General features: G+C 29.8%; 1 protein-coding gene across 1 annotated transcript in view; it reads right to left on the reverse strand.

Annotated features, from left to right (window-relative positions):
* Window positions 1-14,677, reverse strand: part of LOC136982303 (F-box/LRR-repeat protein 5-like) — a 43,223-nt gene that overhangs the window by 14,670 nt on the left and 13,876 nt on the right. The window contains exons 2-4 of the mRNA XM_067278780.1: window positions 10,286-10,423; window positions 7,373-7,570; window positions 74-212 (exon numbers count right to left, since the gene is read on the reverse strand). Coding sequence (XP_067134881.1) covers window positions 74-212; window positions 7,373-7,570; window positions 10,286-10,423 — 475 coding nt within the window. The remainder of the gene's footprint in view (window positions 1-73; window positions 213-7,372; window positions 7,571-10,285; window positions 10,424-14,677) is intronic.

Raw genomic sequence — 14,677 nt, forward strand, 5'->3', positions numbered from 1 at the left:
ATCATCACAACAAAAGTTAAATAAAATACCAAAAATCATTTATAAATAAAATTTTAAAACTGATAAAACATACTTGAATCAGTTTCCTTTTCCTCGGAACATTTTTCTTGTTCGTTAGATAGTTGCCATTTAACATGTTCTTTAATAACTTGTTCTTTTAATATTTTCAGCTCTTCATATTCAAAATATTTTATTAACATGGGCTGAAATACCTATTTAAATATGAAAATAAAGTACAGTAAGACCCCACTTAATGCTGATTTGATATAACGCAGTATGCTTGAAGCCTAAAAAAGGCTCAAAATTTACGCTGATTTTAAGTATCATGGCATTTCATTGATTCGTACATAATACGATTATTTATGAACACGAACCAATCAGCAAAAGGTGGCAAAAAGGTATATTTTCTTTAAATCTATGTTTGTTGGTACAAAAATATAACATAATGGATGCAATAGGAAATATCAACTTTGCTTGGCAAGAAATAAATGCATGAACAGAGTGTGGAAGAAGTTATGGCCAAATGTATCCAAGAATTTTCAATGAGAAGAGCCCATCACTGTATCGTTAGGTTGAACAAATTGTCAACCTAATTGATACAGTAGGACTAGGAGATGTAAAAGAGCAGGATATTGAGGAGTTACTGCAGATTTCTGGTGAGAGCCTTATCAATGATGATATTCAAAAACTGGCAGAACAAGGAATTCATGTAAAACTGAAAAATAGAGATTCTGAAAACAAAAGAGCCCCAAAAATTTCTCTACAGATTTCCTTAATAAAAGTTTGGTAACAATAACTGAAATTGTTGATCAAATTGTAGGGAATGATTCAGAGTTTGAAAAGAATGCAAAAACAAAATGAGTTTTTGGATGCGATCTTCTTCTACCGACTTTTGCTTAAAGAAAGAAAAAAGCGACAAATGAAACTTCACGACTTTATTGCAAAAACAAAGAAAAAAAAATGAATTTCAGAAAAGTCAGGACCTTCATCACAAAAAAAAAAATGAACGTTACATTTCTGTGTGCATATGTTTGTGTGTTATTAAACATATATTATTATGCCAATTAATATAAAAATAACTTAAAATTAAAGTAAAATCTATCTATTTTTGGTTGCATGTTCACCTATTCCTATTTACTCTATTTTAAAATGACTTCATTTAACGCTTTGTTGTCTAGGAACACATCCTCTGCGTTAAGCGGGGTCTTACTGTATTATTAGTAAATATAATATTAAATAAATGCTTTCTTTTTATTGTACTTGTAGCTGAATAATTAAAACTGTATTATCAGTTAGGTAATTTTATTTTATGTACAGGGGTTTTTTTTTTCCAACCTCCACTAACGAATGAAAAATATTGGAAGCATGTGAGACAGGGACAGAGTGCACACCAAGTATATTCCCTCACCACTTAGCATTGTGCCAAGCTATTTTAGACATTTGCTACTCTGCAGTAAACACACAAACATGATGCTGCCAATCCAATCTCCTGTTAACTGTGAAGTACGAGCAGTAATTCGATTTCTGCAGGTCGAAGGGTTGATTGGAGGTGAAATTCATTGAAGGATGTATAATGTGTATGGTGATAACCTCTGAGCTACAAATGTGTGTGTGAATGGTGCAGGAAATTCAAACAAGGATGTGACAATGTTCATGATGAGGGCAATCAAGGGAGGAAGTGTGTTATTGTTAGAAGTATGACGCGAAAGAAAAACACGTACACGTGTTGATCAATTAAAATAAATTTAATTTCATGTTGGAATAAATAGTACAAATTCTTTATGGATTCCCGCTGTTCTTCGGTGTTCGTATCGTAACCGTAAATCCGCGAGTACAGTCGCGTTACAAATGCCACCCGACAATCTTACTTAACTAACGCACGCGAATTTTAACCAAACTTAAACTAATAGGAAGGGATAGAAGAAAAAAAAGGGAAGTAAGAAGGATTATAGGATAGATGGGTACCCAATTCCTTGGCTTTTGTTGGATGCAGATCCTTGTCTCGATCTATAATGCTTGTATGCTCGTACAATGACGGTTTCTTCCATTCTCCGGTTTCTCTCGTACAATGACGGTTTCTTCCAGTGATCGGATTCTCTTCTCGATCTGTTCCTTTTGGCCCTGTTCTGCAGAGCTCGCCAAATTCTCACCCTCGAGGTTCGCAGCCACACGTCTTTCCTCGTTCCTGTCTGGCCAAAGAATGTCAGGTGGAACGTTCCCTTTCCCTCCAGGCTTGTCGCCGTCTATTGTTTTTCCCTACCTCCTGGTGGGCTACAGGTAGGAGCTTGTTCTTGGAAGTTCGAGACAATGAGACAAAGAAAATTGGAAAGAAGGATAGATTTATAGAAATAGAATATAAATTAAACTAAAAACTATACATAAATAAAGGCGTACAGCCACAAAACTATACATAAAATAAGGCATACAGCCACAAAACTATATATAAATAAAGGCGTACAGCCACATTATGACTGATGATTTGGTGGACAAAGTGGATCAATTGATGCGAGAAAGGCATCAGTTCATGATTTCTGAGCTCAGTGAAGAGTTTCCTCAAATTTCAAGGTCCACATTGTACACCAGTGACTGAGTGTTAAAGGTTGGATGAATGGCTTGGTGGCAATGTTCGTTGACATGAATATACAAAAGCTGGTGTCATGGTATGATGTCTGCCTGAATCGAGAAGGCAATTATGTGGAAAAATAGGTGAAGACTGTAACTACCTTGTACAAATAAAGTGGTTTTGTTTTTCATTCTTGTTTTTTTATTCTGGGTTGGTGGAGATTTAAGAAAAATAACCCTTGTACCATAAATTTTTGTTAATTCTTGCTGAAGTTAGATAATTCCAACAGTGATGGACTGGCCTGCAAGCTCATGGAAAATGTAATCTTTTACTCAAAATTTTAAAATGACTGGTTCAGATTTGGACATGAATCATGGAGATTTGGAATGGCCCATGCAAACCAACACTTGATCCAGCAACGTGCATTTTTGAACTTGCAATCTAAAAATAACCTATCACAATTTAGGCCATATGCTGCAATAATTTGTTTTTAGACTCTTTCTGACCCATGGGCATTAAGCCAATTGCAGGTTTGGCGCTAGAACAGGGACATGCCCTGGGGTAGGCTGTGGCTATACACCATATAATTTTGTATATATGTATTCTAGATTTAATAGTTTTAATAATTCTCTCTCCTTCCTAATTCTTTTTTCTAACTTCCTTTGTTTATTGTTCTGACTTCTGGAAACAGGGGCTTTCCCCTTTCCACCCACTAGGGGGTTGGGTGGGACAGTGCACTTTGAGGAAGATAATGAGTAGAAAAGGGAGTCTCAAACAGTTATTCTTTTGTCGCACACAAAGAGGCATGGATGCAGATCAGTAAGCTCGTGAGACGGAATTCAACAAGAGCTGAATAGGGAGCTGTGAAGTGAAGATCCGGACGATAGAATCGGAGAGAACGATAAAGCTATTGTAGAAGATATTCAACACATGAAAGAAGAACCCAGAGCTACTCAGAAAAAAGTACAAGCCAGCATCGGAGTTTCATCGAGAAATTGAGTTCCCACTATCCTATTCATTCTTCTCACTTCCCTCTCTCTATATTTTCTATCTTTAGGATTAATTTAGTTAAGGATTGCACGTATTTGGATTATTATTGTCGGGCAAGTAGTTACTACGGAAGCAGGCTACTTGGTCTATCGTTGCCATAGGCAGTGAGAGAACTTTGCATTATGAGAGACCGAGAGAATCGAAAAGAACTTTCTATATATAATTGTTTATCGCGTGATTAAATTTGTTTTAATCGAATTCACGTGTTTGTGTATTCTTATTGCGTTTCACATCTTACAAGGCTATTTGTCTTCCTCTATTTGTGCAAATTAGAATTTTTGCAAACCAGGTGATTTGGGGCTGTCAATAGATTACATCTGTATTTTTATTGAAATTTTTAATCTCCCTCTTTTGTCTTAGTTTGTCTAACAAGGGGAGGGCACGACCTGGGAAATTCACTTTGGGATGAGACTTCGTATATAGGTAGTACTCCTTTAGGACGTTCAATCCTCAAAACAAAAAAGCATAATGGCCAGCCAATTTTAAGAAAAAAACCTTTAAAAATTAGAGCTCAGCTTATGTACTAATAAGTTTCGCTAGGTTGGCAGCTGCTGAGCAGCTCAGTTGACATTGTTCTTGGCTACCGCCAAATTGTTCAGGGTTCAAATCTCGGTCTCAATTAGTATTTTTTTTTCTTTTTTTCCTTTCTAAAAATTTTTTAAAATAAGCATTTTGAATATATATAAATATTAAAATTTTATTATAATAAATAATTTCATTTTAAAAAATGTTTAACACATATTACATGTCATTTTAATTATAATAATACAAAATAATTAATAAGTGTATTAATAATCATCATCATCAACTGTTGGTAAACTGATAGTATCTTCATTCACAGACATTTTACTGTAAAATATTGAAACTATTTGTATTATGGTGTGATATATTACGGAAGACTATGATCTCTTCGAAATCCAAAAGTAAACTGACACTCCAAATATCAGGTCAGTCCATAAGTCCATGCCCATTTTTATGACCTTGAGAAAAATCTTGTTTTGCTGTTGAAAATGTCAGTCTAATGTGATACTTTTCACACTGAAGTATTAAATTGGATCTCATTTATATAATGCTGTTGGAATAGAAAACATTTTAGTTGTTTATTCTTGTTAAAATGGAAGTAAAGGATGAATATAAAAGACATGTTTTATACTTTTTATTTTTAAGTGGTGAGAATTAATAAGAGTAGTAACCTTCGAAAAATTTGATACAATAGAATAATAAATGAAAACTGTTGTTCCATAACTAATTATTTATAACTATTATTATTAATTATTTTGTATTATTATAATTAAAATGACATGTAATATGTGTTAAACATTTTTTTAAATGAAATTATTTATTATAATAAAATTTTAATATTTATATATATTCAAAATACTTATTTTAAAAAATTTTTAGAAAGGAGAAAAAGAAAAAAAAATACTAATTGAGACTGAGATTTGAACCCTGAACAATTTGGCGGTAGCCAAGAACGATGTCAACTGAGCTGCTCAGCAGCTGCCGACCTAGCAAAACTTATTAGTACATAAGCTGAGCTCTAATTTTTAAAGGCCTTTTTCTTAAAATTGGCTGGCCATTGCACTTTCTTGTTTTGAGGATTGAACATCCTAAAGGAGTACTACCTATATACGAAGTCTCATCCCAAAGTGAATTTCCCAGGTTGTGCCCCCCCCTTGTAAGTTTCCATAGTTCTCCTCTTCAAACATCAAACAAAACTCAACCACCCTTAAAACCTTTATCATTTTACGAATGATAGGTATCTTAAGTAGAAACGATACATACAAAATATTTTGAAATAAATATAATAAAATGCATAAACTGTATAAAATTTAATGAAATATGTAAACATCCACTGAAGCTCAACCCCCCTCATGTCCAACTTTATCTGACTTGTCTTAATCCCATCCTGCCACTCCAGTGCAGATGTCATTTAAGGACAGCCCCTGTTGGTTTGACAGAAACTGTAAATTACAGGATTGGACATATTTGTAACAAGCATAATTTGTTCAAGAAAACATTTCAATGCATCATATCAAGAAAAAACACATTTAAATCAATTTGCTGCAATTACATAATTAAAAATATTACTATCATCTATCATTTATAGTTATGGATCAAAAAAATTTTTTTGCCAATTGACAACTGCAACATTCACTATAATTGGGCAGCAGCTGAATATGAAAAAATCTAAAACCTAGCAGAATTTTCAAGCATGAGATAATGAGCAATATGACTTTATTTTAACACTATAAATTCCCATCCTTCAGTGCATTTGCAACAACTCTGTGCAAGAAATAGTTCAATATAAGGCTAAAAGTAGCAATATTTGCCTGATATAATCAGTTATTTTGGTAGCTACTAAAAGAAATTGTTAATAGAATATTGTTTTTATGAACTATCATCTTTGGAACTAAATATATAATTATTAACAGATGTTCACAATTTTTATAAGATGATGCCATTGCCTTTACAATGATAAAGGTAATGCAGAGGGGTATGTTTTGTAGCATACAGTGATGAGGTCGCCACTTTACTCCTTTGTTTCGTGCATGAAACAAAAAAGTAAAGTATTTATAATCTGTTCTGCTTACAGTGAACTATTTATAAATAATAAAATTTTCATATTTTAAACTAAGCCAATCACTACTAACAAAGTATTTTTAACCGAATTATAATAACTTTGTTTTAAAGGCAAAAATTCAGGAACATCTCTTTTTGTTATTGATTTATAATGATATGATAATTGCATCTGTGTTGCATTAACTTGAATTAATTTAATACAGTATACTCCCGATTATCTGGGTTAATCACCGGTAACAGAAGCATGGATAATCTGCAAGTCTGTTTTAATGAAAGGTAATCAATTTTTTTTATTATTTACTTTTTAATTTCATATTAAGTTTAACATAATATTTTATATGTAATAAATATAATATGTTTTCAGAGTAATATTTAATTAATTAATAAGCATTAGATTAGGATCAGAGTTGAATAAAACTTTCAACATAAACAGAAAATTCAGAGTAATTTATTGGACTAGCACCTTATTGTTAATTTATCAATTTCTTGTAGTTTTATCAGGAATGACAGGTTTGCAGCTAGATATCATCATAAAACAATTAATTTTATGATATTAATGATTTATTAATAAGGAAATGATTCAACATATTTTCTTCTAACAATTTTACAACTTAGTTAATAAAATATATACACGCGGTGTCCCAAAAAGATGTACTCACTCTTTAATTGTTGAATATATAAATATTGTTTTGTAAATAGACATGTCTTGACAAACACACAGTCCTAAGAAGTTAAATCAATAAACAAATAAATAAATACATTAATTTAAAACCTATTACTAAATTAAAAAAAACATATTATTAATAGTCTATTAAAGAGTGAGTACATCTTTTTGAGACACCCTGTAGTATACACACAAGTAAAGCCACATGGTTCAAGAATCAACTGCACTTACTTACTTGTTAGGCCAGTTGATTTATGACCTGACTTTCTAGTAGTAGTTCTAATTCTCAATACACCATTTTAAATAGCAAGAGTTAACAATGTAGAGTTTTTTTTTAATGCTAATATTCATGACACATTTTTATTGAGATATAGCAAGCATGCACAAATAATCTGCATGTGGATAATCAAGAGTATACCATAATAATATATTTATAAATGTATATAGTTAAAGTATAACTGTTCACAAATATGAACATTCCTAATATATATATAAATTGCTTAAAAATTTACCTCTTCCTCTTCTCTCATGTGAGGCAAAAATAAATCGGTAAATTCTTCCACAGCATGCTGAAGTTTTATTCCATAATTAATACATTCGGCGACGGTCTTGACACTACACGAATAACCATCTTGAACAAGATCCAATATGTCCGACAGGCGATTGTCTGAATGACAATTACACACCGTCGCATCTTGAACGGAGAGAGACTAAAAATTGTTTTTTATTAATTATTATTACATAAAGCATTTGAAAAATATTTTTTAAAATAATGTAATATTTAAAAAAAAATTAATTAGCTAATTTTTGATTATATTCAATCAAATAAAATAATAACAAACTTACTTTATTTTGTTGAAATTTACTCATTTACAGGGAAAGAATTTAGAGATAAAATATATTGGGGGAATTAAAGGGGGAATAAAAACTTCAAACACAAATACAATCCTTCCAAATCGACCATATTAGGGCCCTAGAAGACTTAGCGATATACGTCAGGCTGTCCTGACAGGCAAGTATATTGACTTTAAAGATGACAGTACTGTATCATATGCCTGGTGATACTTGTATGAAAAACATTGCAGTGTGGACACAAATTGACTTATATCATTTGCCATTAGGCTTTATCCTAAAATAATTTATGCATATGTGTTTGCTGTATGTCTATTTTGTATTTGTGTATTTTCCATCTTTTAAATTTTTGTACATGTTATGTGTTCCAAATGCTTAACAATAATATTTCAAAAACACTCAGTTCTATGCATTCCAATTTTGGAAGTTTCACTGGTTTAAAAACCTGAAGCAGATCTTGGTTAAGGTCGAAAGCATTTGTGTTTGAAGTTTTTATTAAGTGTTTTCCTTTTGTTGCTGGTTTTAAAATGTTCATTAATTCATTAGTCATTAGTTCCAGTAATTGAGTAAGAAGATATCTTTAGTCTTACATAATTCAATAATATAAATTTTGATAATGATCTGTTAAAGTTCTGCATGATGCATTGTATTATGTGGTGTGTCCCTCCTGACAATGCTCATTTCACCATGGCAATTCATATAGTAGATCAAATACTGTGTGTTTCAAGGAATCAAAATTTGGATTTATTTCAATTTCATCAAAAACAAAAATATAACAAAATATTTTGGAAATAGTAATATACAATGCTATTCAAAAATTCAAACGTATTGATTTCTCTAGAATAATACAGATAAAACATAAAATAAAAAAAAAAAAAGTGTCAGATTTGAAATAATACATTAATTCAAAAACTAAGCATTAAATACTATTTGTACTATTTAAACAAATGTTTATCAAAGAGTTACTTTGATTATTATCATCACATCTGTTAATTACAATCTTTGAATTAAAATTTATAGGAATATAACTTATTTTGGAAACTTACTTTCAGTTGGAAACTGTTTTAATGGCTGCCATTACTTATTAATAATGATTGTAAGTTATCATAAAACTTAGTTTCCACTAAAAATAATCCTCTTGATTCTGATTTGGTAATATACCAATCCAGTTGTTTCTTGATGTTCCACATTGAAAAAATATGTCTTTTACTTTCCCAGCTATTATGTATACATAACAAGGGAAAGTATTGGAATCGCGTCAAATTTTTTCAAATCTCCATGTTTTGAGATCTGAACCCAAAAAAAGTAAAAAAACAGCAAAAAAATTCTGTGTGTGTGTGTATATTGGCATTTATTTTATTTAATATCTCAAACAGGATGGAATGAAGATAAAGAAACAAAATTTGGCACGGTAGCTTGATATAAGGGACACTAATGATATTAAATTTTGGTTGTGAAAGGGGGGAGGAAGGTGGTTGTGGTTGGGGAAGGAGAGATAGAAGGTGGTCACATGATATATCTCATGAGGGGTAGACTTAATGAAGGTTTTACTTGTTGGCATTTATAGTGTTTTATAAAACTCGTCTCTCCTCTCCAAATTAAGTCTTTTGCTATTTTATAATAATTAAAAATGTATAAACATTTTATAGCAAAATCTCATAATAGATGGTACCACATACAATTTAGTTATATATTTTGATTAGTAATACAAATGTCATTTTTAAAATAAAATCTCATAAAAGATGGAAAGTTTCACAACTCATTGCTAGATTTTTTGTACTTTATCAAAGCTGAATGAATGCATTTTCCAACTATTTGTCCAAATACTAAGGGCGATACCTTCATTTGTTTTCTTACACTCACACTTTGAATTTTTTTCATTTCAAATTTAAATCCATTATAATACTTTTTGCTTAAACATTTGAAATATAAATCTTGAAATTTGTGTAGTATATGAAAAATGTCAACTTCAAATGTTAAAAAATTCCAAAAATTGATTGATTAATCCATTCTCCACAAGCTGTTCCATTGATGCAAATGCACAAATTGAAGACATATTTGTATATTTCCATATAATATTAAACACTACATGGTATGTTTGATTTCTTAAACAATTATTCAAATATTTAAATTATTCTATACTATCATTGAATCAAAGTAATCTTAATTCAATCTTTAATTTGTATAAGATGTAATTAATCCTTTTTGCATACCCGTTCAAACTCGCCTATGTTATTTCTCTAAGTAATGTGGCAAGATCTTAAAAAGTGACATTCATCATGCCATGCAGGCTTTAATGGTAAGTATCTAAATTTTTACAATTTTATCATATAAAAAGTGATTTAATATTTTCACATGATATTATCCTAATTTTCAGAAGAGTTATAGTGAGAAATTTTAACCGATGTGTTATGATAATTAATAGGCTGCTTATGTAAAGTGCAAATAGAAATTTTTAATCTGTAGGAGCATCTGTTCATTGATTTCTATTGCAATTCATCAAAAAAAAAGAAATGTTATTAAAATTATATTGTTAAGTAACATTTAATTAAAGACAAAATAAATGCACGTACCATCAATCTTCCCTTCAACTTTCTCATTATAAGCTTATTTTCAATGTATTCGTGACATTTGAATTCACGAAATGCATGATGCAGGCTATGCAGAAGAGATTCCAAAGCTTTTCCATCAGAAAAATCCGTACATGACAACTAAAATAAAAAATTTCATTAATATCCAATTATAATGAAAACTTTTAGGTGAAAGTAACAATACCAAACTTAAATTCACTGTGAATAACAATGGATCTAATTTAATATGAAAACAGATACATCATATATAGTTCAAGAAACTGCATGTTTCCTCAAATTTCTAACAATTTGATATATTAATATAAAAAAATACCAATACTCAATAAAATAATTTGAGATCCAAATATTCAACTAGTATACCTGCTAAAAAACCATTGAAGTATAAACAAAGACTATATGTACAGCTGGAATTATTAACATTGAAGTATAATCTGATAAAATATGAATGGCAACAAACAGAAGAAACTGCCATGTTTACAGAGTATCCAAAAAGTTACTGTAAAGTGAGTCATTTGTATGGCATTAAAGTTGTATGTATGGCATTGCATACAAGACTCTTAAGTCGTATGTCCCACATTTCCCTTTTCCTTTGTCATAGATGCCGTCACAATTTCCTCACAAACATTCCAGCTTTTGGACTACAGTTTTTGGAAGAATTCTTTGCCGACTGCATGATCTCCCATTGAATTAGACTTGCCAGATCTCCAGACCTCACTCTACCAGATTTTGGGACCTCTGAGGTCATTTTTGGTATTTGCCATAACAGAAACTGCAATATAATACATACTTCATACAATTTCAATTTTTAAACCTTTTTCATCACACAGTAACTTTTTGAATGACCTGTATAATTTAAATAATAAATGATAAGAAAATGGCAAAGGTTGCTATTTTATTAATATTAAATTAGTAACATAAAATTTGATGGAAACAATAATTATAATCATTTGTAACATAAGACAGATCAGAAAGACAGACAAAGACTAACGACCACATACCAACAAAAATATATCATTAATGATGAAACAAAGCTCTCACAAATAAAAACAGCAGTATTTATATCTATTCCATATATGAAGAATTAAATCAAAAATAAAACTATCAGCCAGTGCTAATAGTCTTGGCAAAAGTTAAAATTATCTCTGCTTAACTTAATTGGATTTATGAATTGGATCATACTTAGATATGAATTGTGAATAATAATAATTGTGATGATGTGAATATGAATTGTTAATTATAATTAACAATTCATATCTAAGTATGATTCAAATCTATGCACATTAAATGGCAATTAAAACAAAGTTATAGAAAGTAATTCATTAACATGATCTGTTTTGTAAACAGTAAAAAAAAAAGTTTCTCAGTTTGACCAGCCAGCATCTAGCTCAACATAGTGCTTTCTTACAATAAGGATAATGAAAAAGAAATCAATTTTAATAATTTTGTAATTTACTTTAGTATGAAAGATATTGATATGGGTCATTCATTATCTACAAGATTAATTGTAGAAGTATATAAGAACCCAGTTGATGGTGAAATAATAACATTTGTGCTTAAGGTACTTATTAATAAATAGTATAATAGTTTTGCTTACTTTCCATTTGTATTTACTATTTATAATTTCCATAGATCATGCATTTATAACATTTTTTAAAGAAAAACTCAAAACTGGAAATGACTAATCAGTGAATATAATAGGGTAACTGGGATGAAAATAGTGGCTACTGAGAAGGCAGAGGAAGAGATGACTATAATAGGGGAAATAATTTCTCTTCTGTAACTATAAAAGGATTTCTTTCTCAGTTGTTCTATTCAAATTAAAAGTTGTTGATCTGAAGATGGATTGAAAATCACAAAAACACTTAATATGAATAAATGTTTGACTCCTTTAACCCTTTCAAGTTTCCTTCTTGCTTAATTTAACTCTAAAAAAGTTTAGAGTTAAATTAGAAATAAGGTAAACTTATTGCTTGGAAACAAGCATTGTTTCTGAACTTAAAACAATTCAAGCATTTTCTTTGATATTAACATACAATATGTTTACAGATTTATCAACATTGTTATTTCTTAAACTACACAAATAAAACAAAAATTAATAAGTGCTTTCACTATTATTATTCAAAGTATTGTCAGATTATATCCAATACAAAAAGCTGAATACAGAACAAAACAATAGAATGCAGTTTAAATTTCAACTACCTGCCTTCAGCAGAAAGTTTTGTAATATAATTATTCCATATTTCTGATAAATTTGAAGGGTGGTATCTTACTTCCATTTTGCTTTATATGGGAGCAAACATGAAGTAAATTAAAAACTAGTATATAAAAATGTCTAAAGTACTTTTGAACCTTCTGGCTCATTGCCAGAGGCATTTGTGGAAGAATACTCATATTCAAAAATTGAGAACACTAAAAGTTATAAATTTAAATTTGTTTTGGTAAATTTAATTTTAAAACTTTTTTGGTCTATTCTAAATTTCAATATTTTTGCATTAATGCTGCAATGACAGGTTGGGAGGTTCAAAAGGATTGTTGTATATTTTAATTTGATCTTTATTTTACATTGGATCTCCAATAAAGTAAGACTGAATTGAGTATAGAAAATGGAAACTAGTATTGATTTTAAATGATGATATCAATAAATCTGAATATGTAGAGGCACATTGTTCAGAAAGAAAAAATGCTTATCCGTTTGATTTTAATTTTTAAATTCTTCTATGACTGCGTTATGTAAACACAAATTATTACTGTGTGGTTATAATTAATTATTATAAAGGTTATTAAAAATAACCAAAAACATTAGAAAATTAGTAAAAAATGGCTGTGGTTAAAAGGTTTCAAGAGTGGTTATTTATGTGTTTGATTTTAATGTCAATATCTTCAGAATTATGTAAATTCAATGAAAAATTTGACTACTGAATTTTCCTAAGCTGGTAAAAGACTATTAACTAACTCCAATAAAACCTTTAAATTATACCAGCAAAAACAATTTAATTTTAGATACTTTCCAACAAGCATTTTTGATCCCCCTTAGGATTTCTATTTTGCATTCTAATTATAACGACCTGACTCAGATCCTAAGGGGATTGAAAACATTTGTCTAAAAGTATCTAAAATTAAATTATTTTTGCAGGTATAATTTAAAGGTTTTATTGGAGTTAGAAAACTTTGACATTAAACTTGTTCCATTGTCTTATTTCTAATTCAAGACTGAAAAATAGGTCATTTAGCATGTGACTAATATTAGACGGCATGTGTATAATTCCTTATGTTAATGGACTCACTCAAATGATCCTGGCTTTCCTGACTCTTGCTTTTATTCATGTATTTCATACATGAATAAAAGCAAGAGCCAGGAAAGCCAGAATACATATTTTTTTGTTGTTTATCTGTGCATGGTATTATATAGTTAAAACCATTTCCAGAAATGTAACCTCAATTTGCAACAGTGAGGTTATACAAAATAGAACGACTCACTTAATGACAATTTTCTAGGAATCTATTAAGTCGTAAGAACAGGATTCATCTGTAAACCTGTTTCTATCTATTGCATTAATTTTTAATTATTTCATAACTAATTCCATACACTACACAGTAATTTGAAATGTACCGACTAATTGTTTGCTAATTGTTAATCATGCTAATTGGCTCCTCCACCAATTAAATCAATAAATAATTATTCCATTGAAAAAAGATAATTTAATAATTTTTAATTTAAAAAATAATAAACAAACAGAAAGATGTTTAAATGATAGCTTTATTATTAATGATAATTCAGTATAATCATGACAAAAAATCCTTTTTTATTTTAAACAGCAAGCCTTTTTATCTGCCTGTTTTTGAAAAAGTTTTCATTTTTGAACAAGTAGATTGTCATTACTTTGCCAATTATTTCATATTGTTTTATTAACTAAATTGTATTTGAAAGAATGATGCGTGAAAGTAATTTAATGTAAGTCAACTAATTTATCAATTACTAATGGAAAAATGCAACTGTCAGAAGAGATGAAGTCATCACACATGTCTACTCAGAATGGCATCAGTATAAAATAACCAAAAAAATTAAAATCACATTTAAAAAAAATAATGAAACCTTATCTTGAATCAATATAAAGAAACTTAGAAACAGTTTAATGTGATAATTTTAATTATACTCAGTTATTAGAAAATTATCACAGTATTCAGATAAAACTGTATCTGTTTGGTTTAATCTCTCAATTGGACACTAGAGAGGAACAATAGAACCAAACAGTTTTGTTCAGAACCAAATGATTGGCAACTTTAGCTATTACAAATAGGTTTGGTTAGTTATATTGGAGAAGAGGAAGGCAACAAGGATAGGAAGCAACCTGCAGGAGACATTAAGGGAGCAGA

This window comes from Centruroides vittatus, unplaced genomic scaffold (genome assembly GCF_030686945.1).
Source record: "Centruroides vittatus isolate TY-2023 unplaced genomic scaffold, ASM3068694v2 contig_82, whole genome shotgun sequence".
In the NCBI taxonomy this organism is placed as follows: Eukaryota; Metazoa; Arthropoda; class Arachnida; order Scorpiones; family Buthidae; genus Centruroides; species Centruroides vittatus.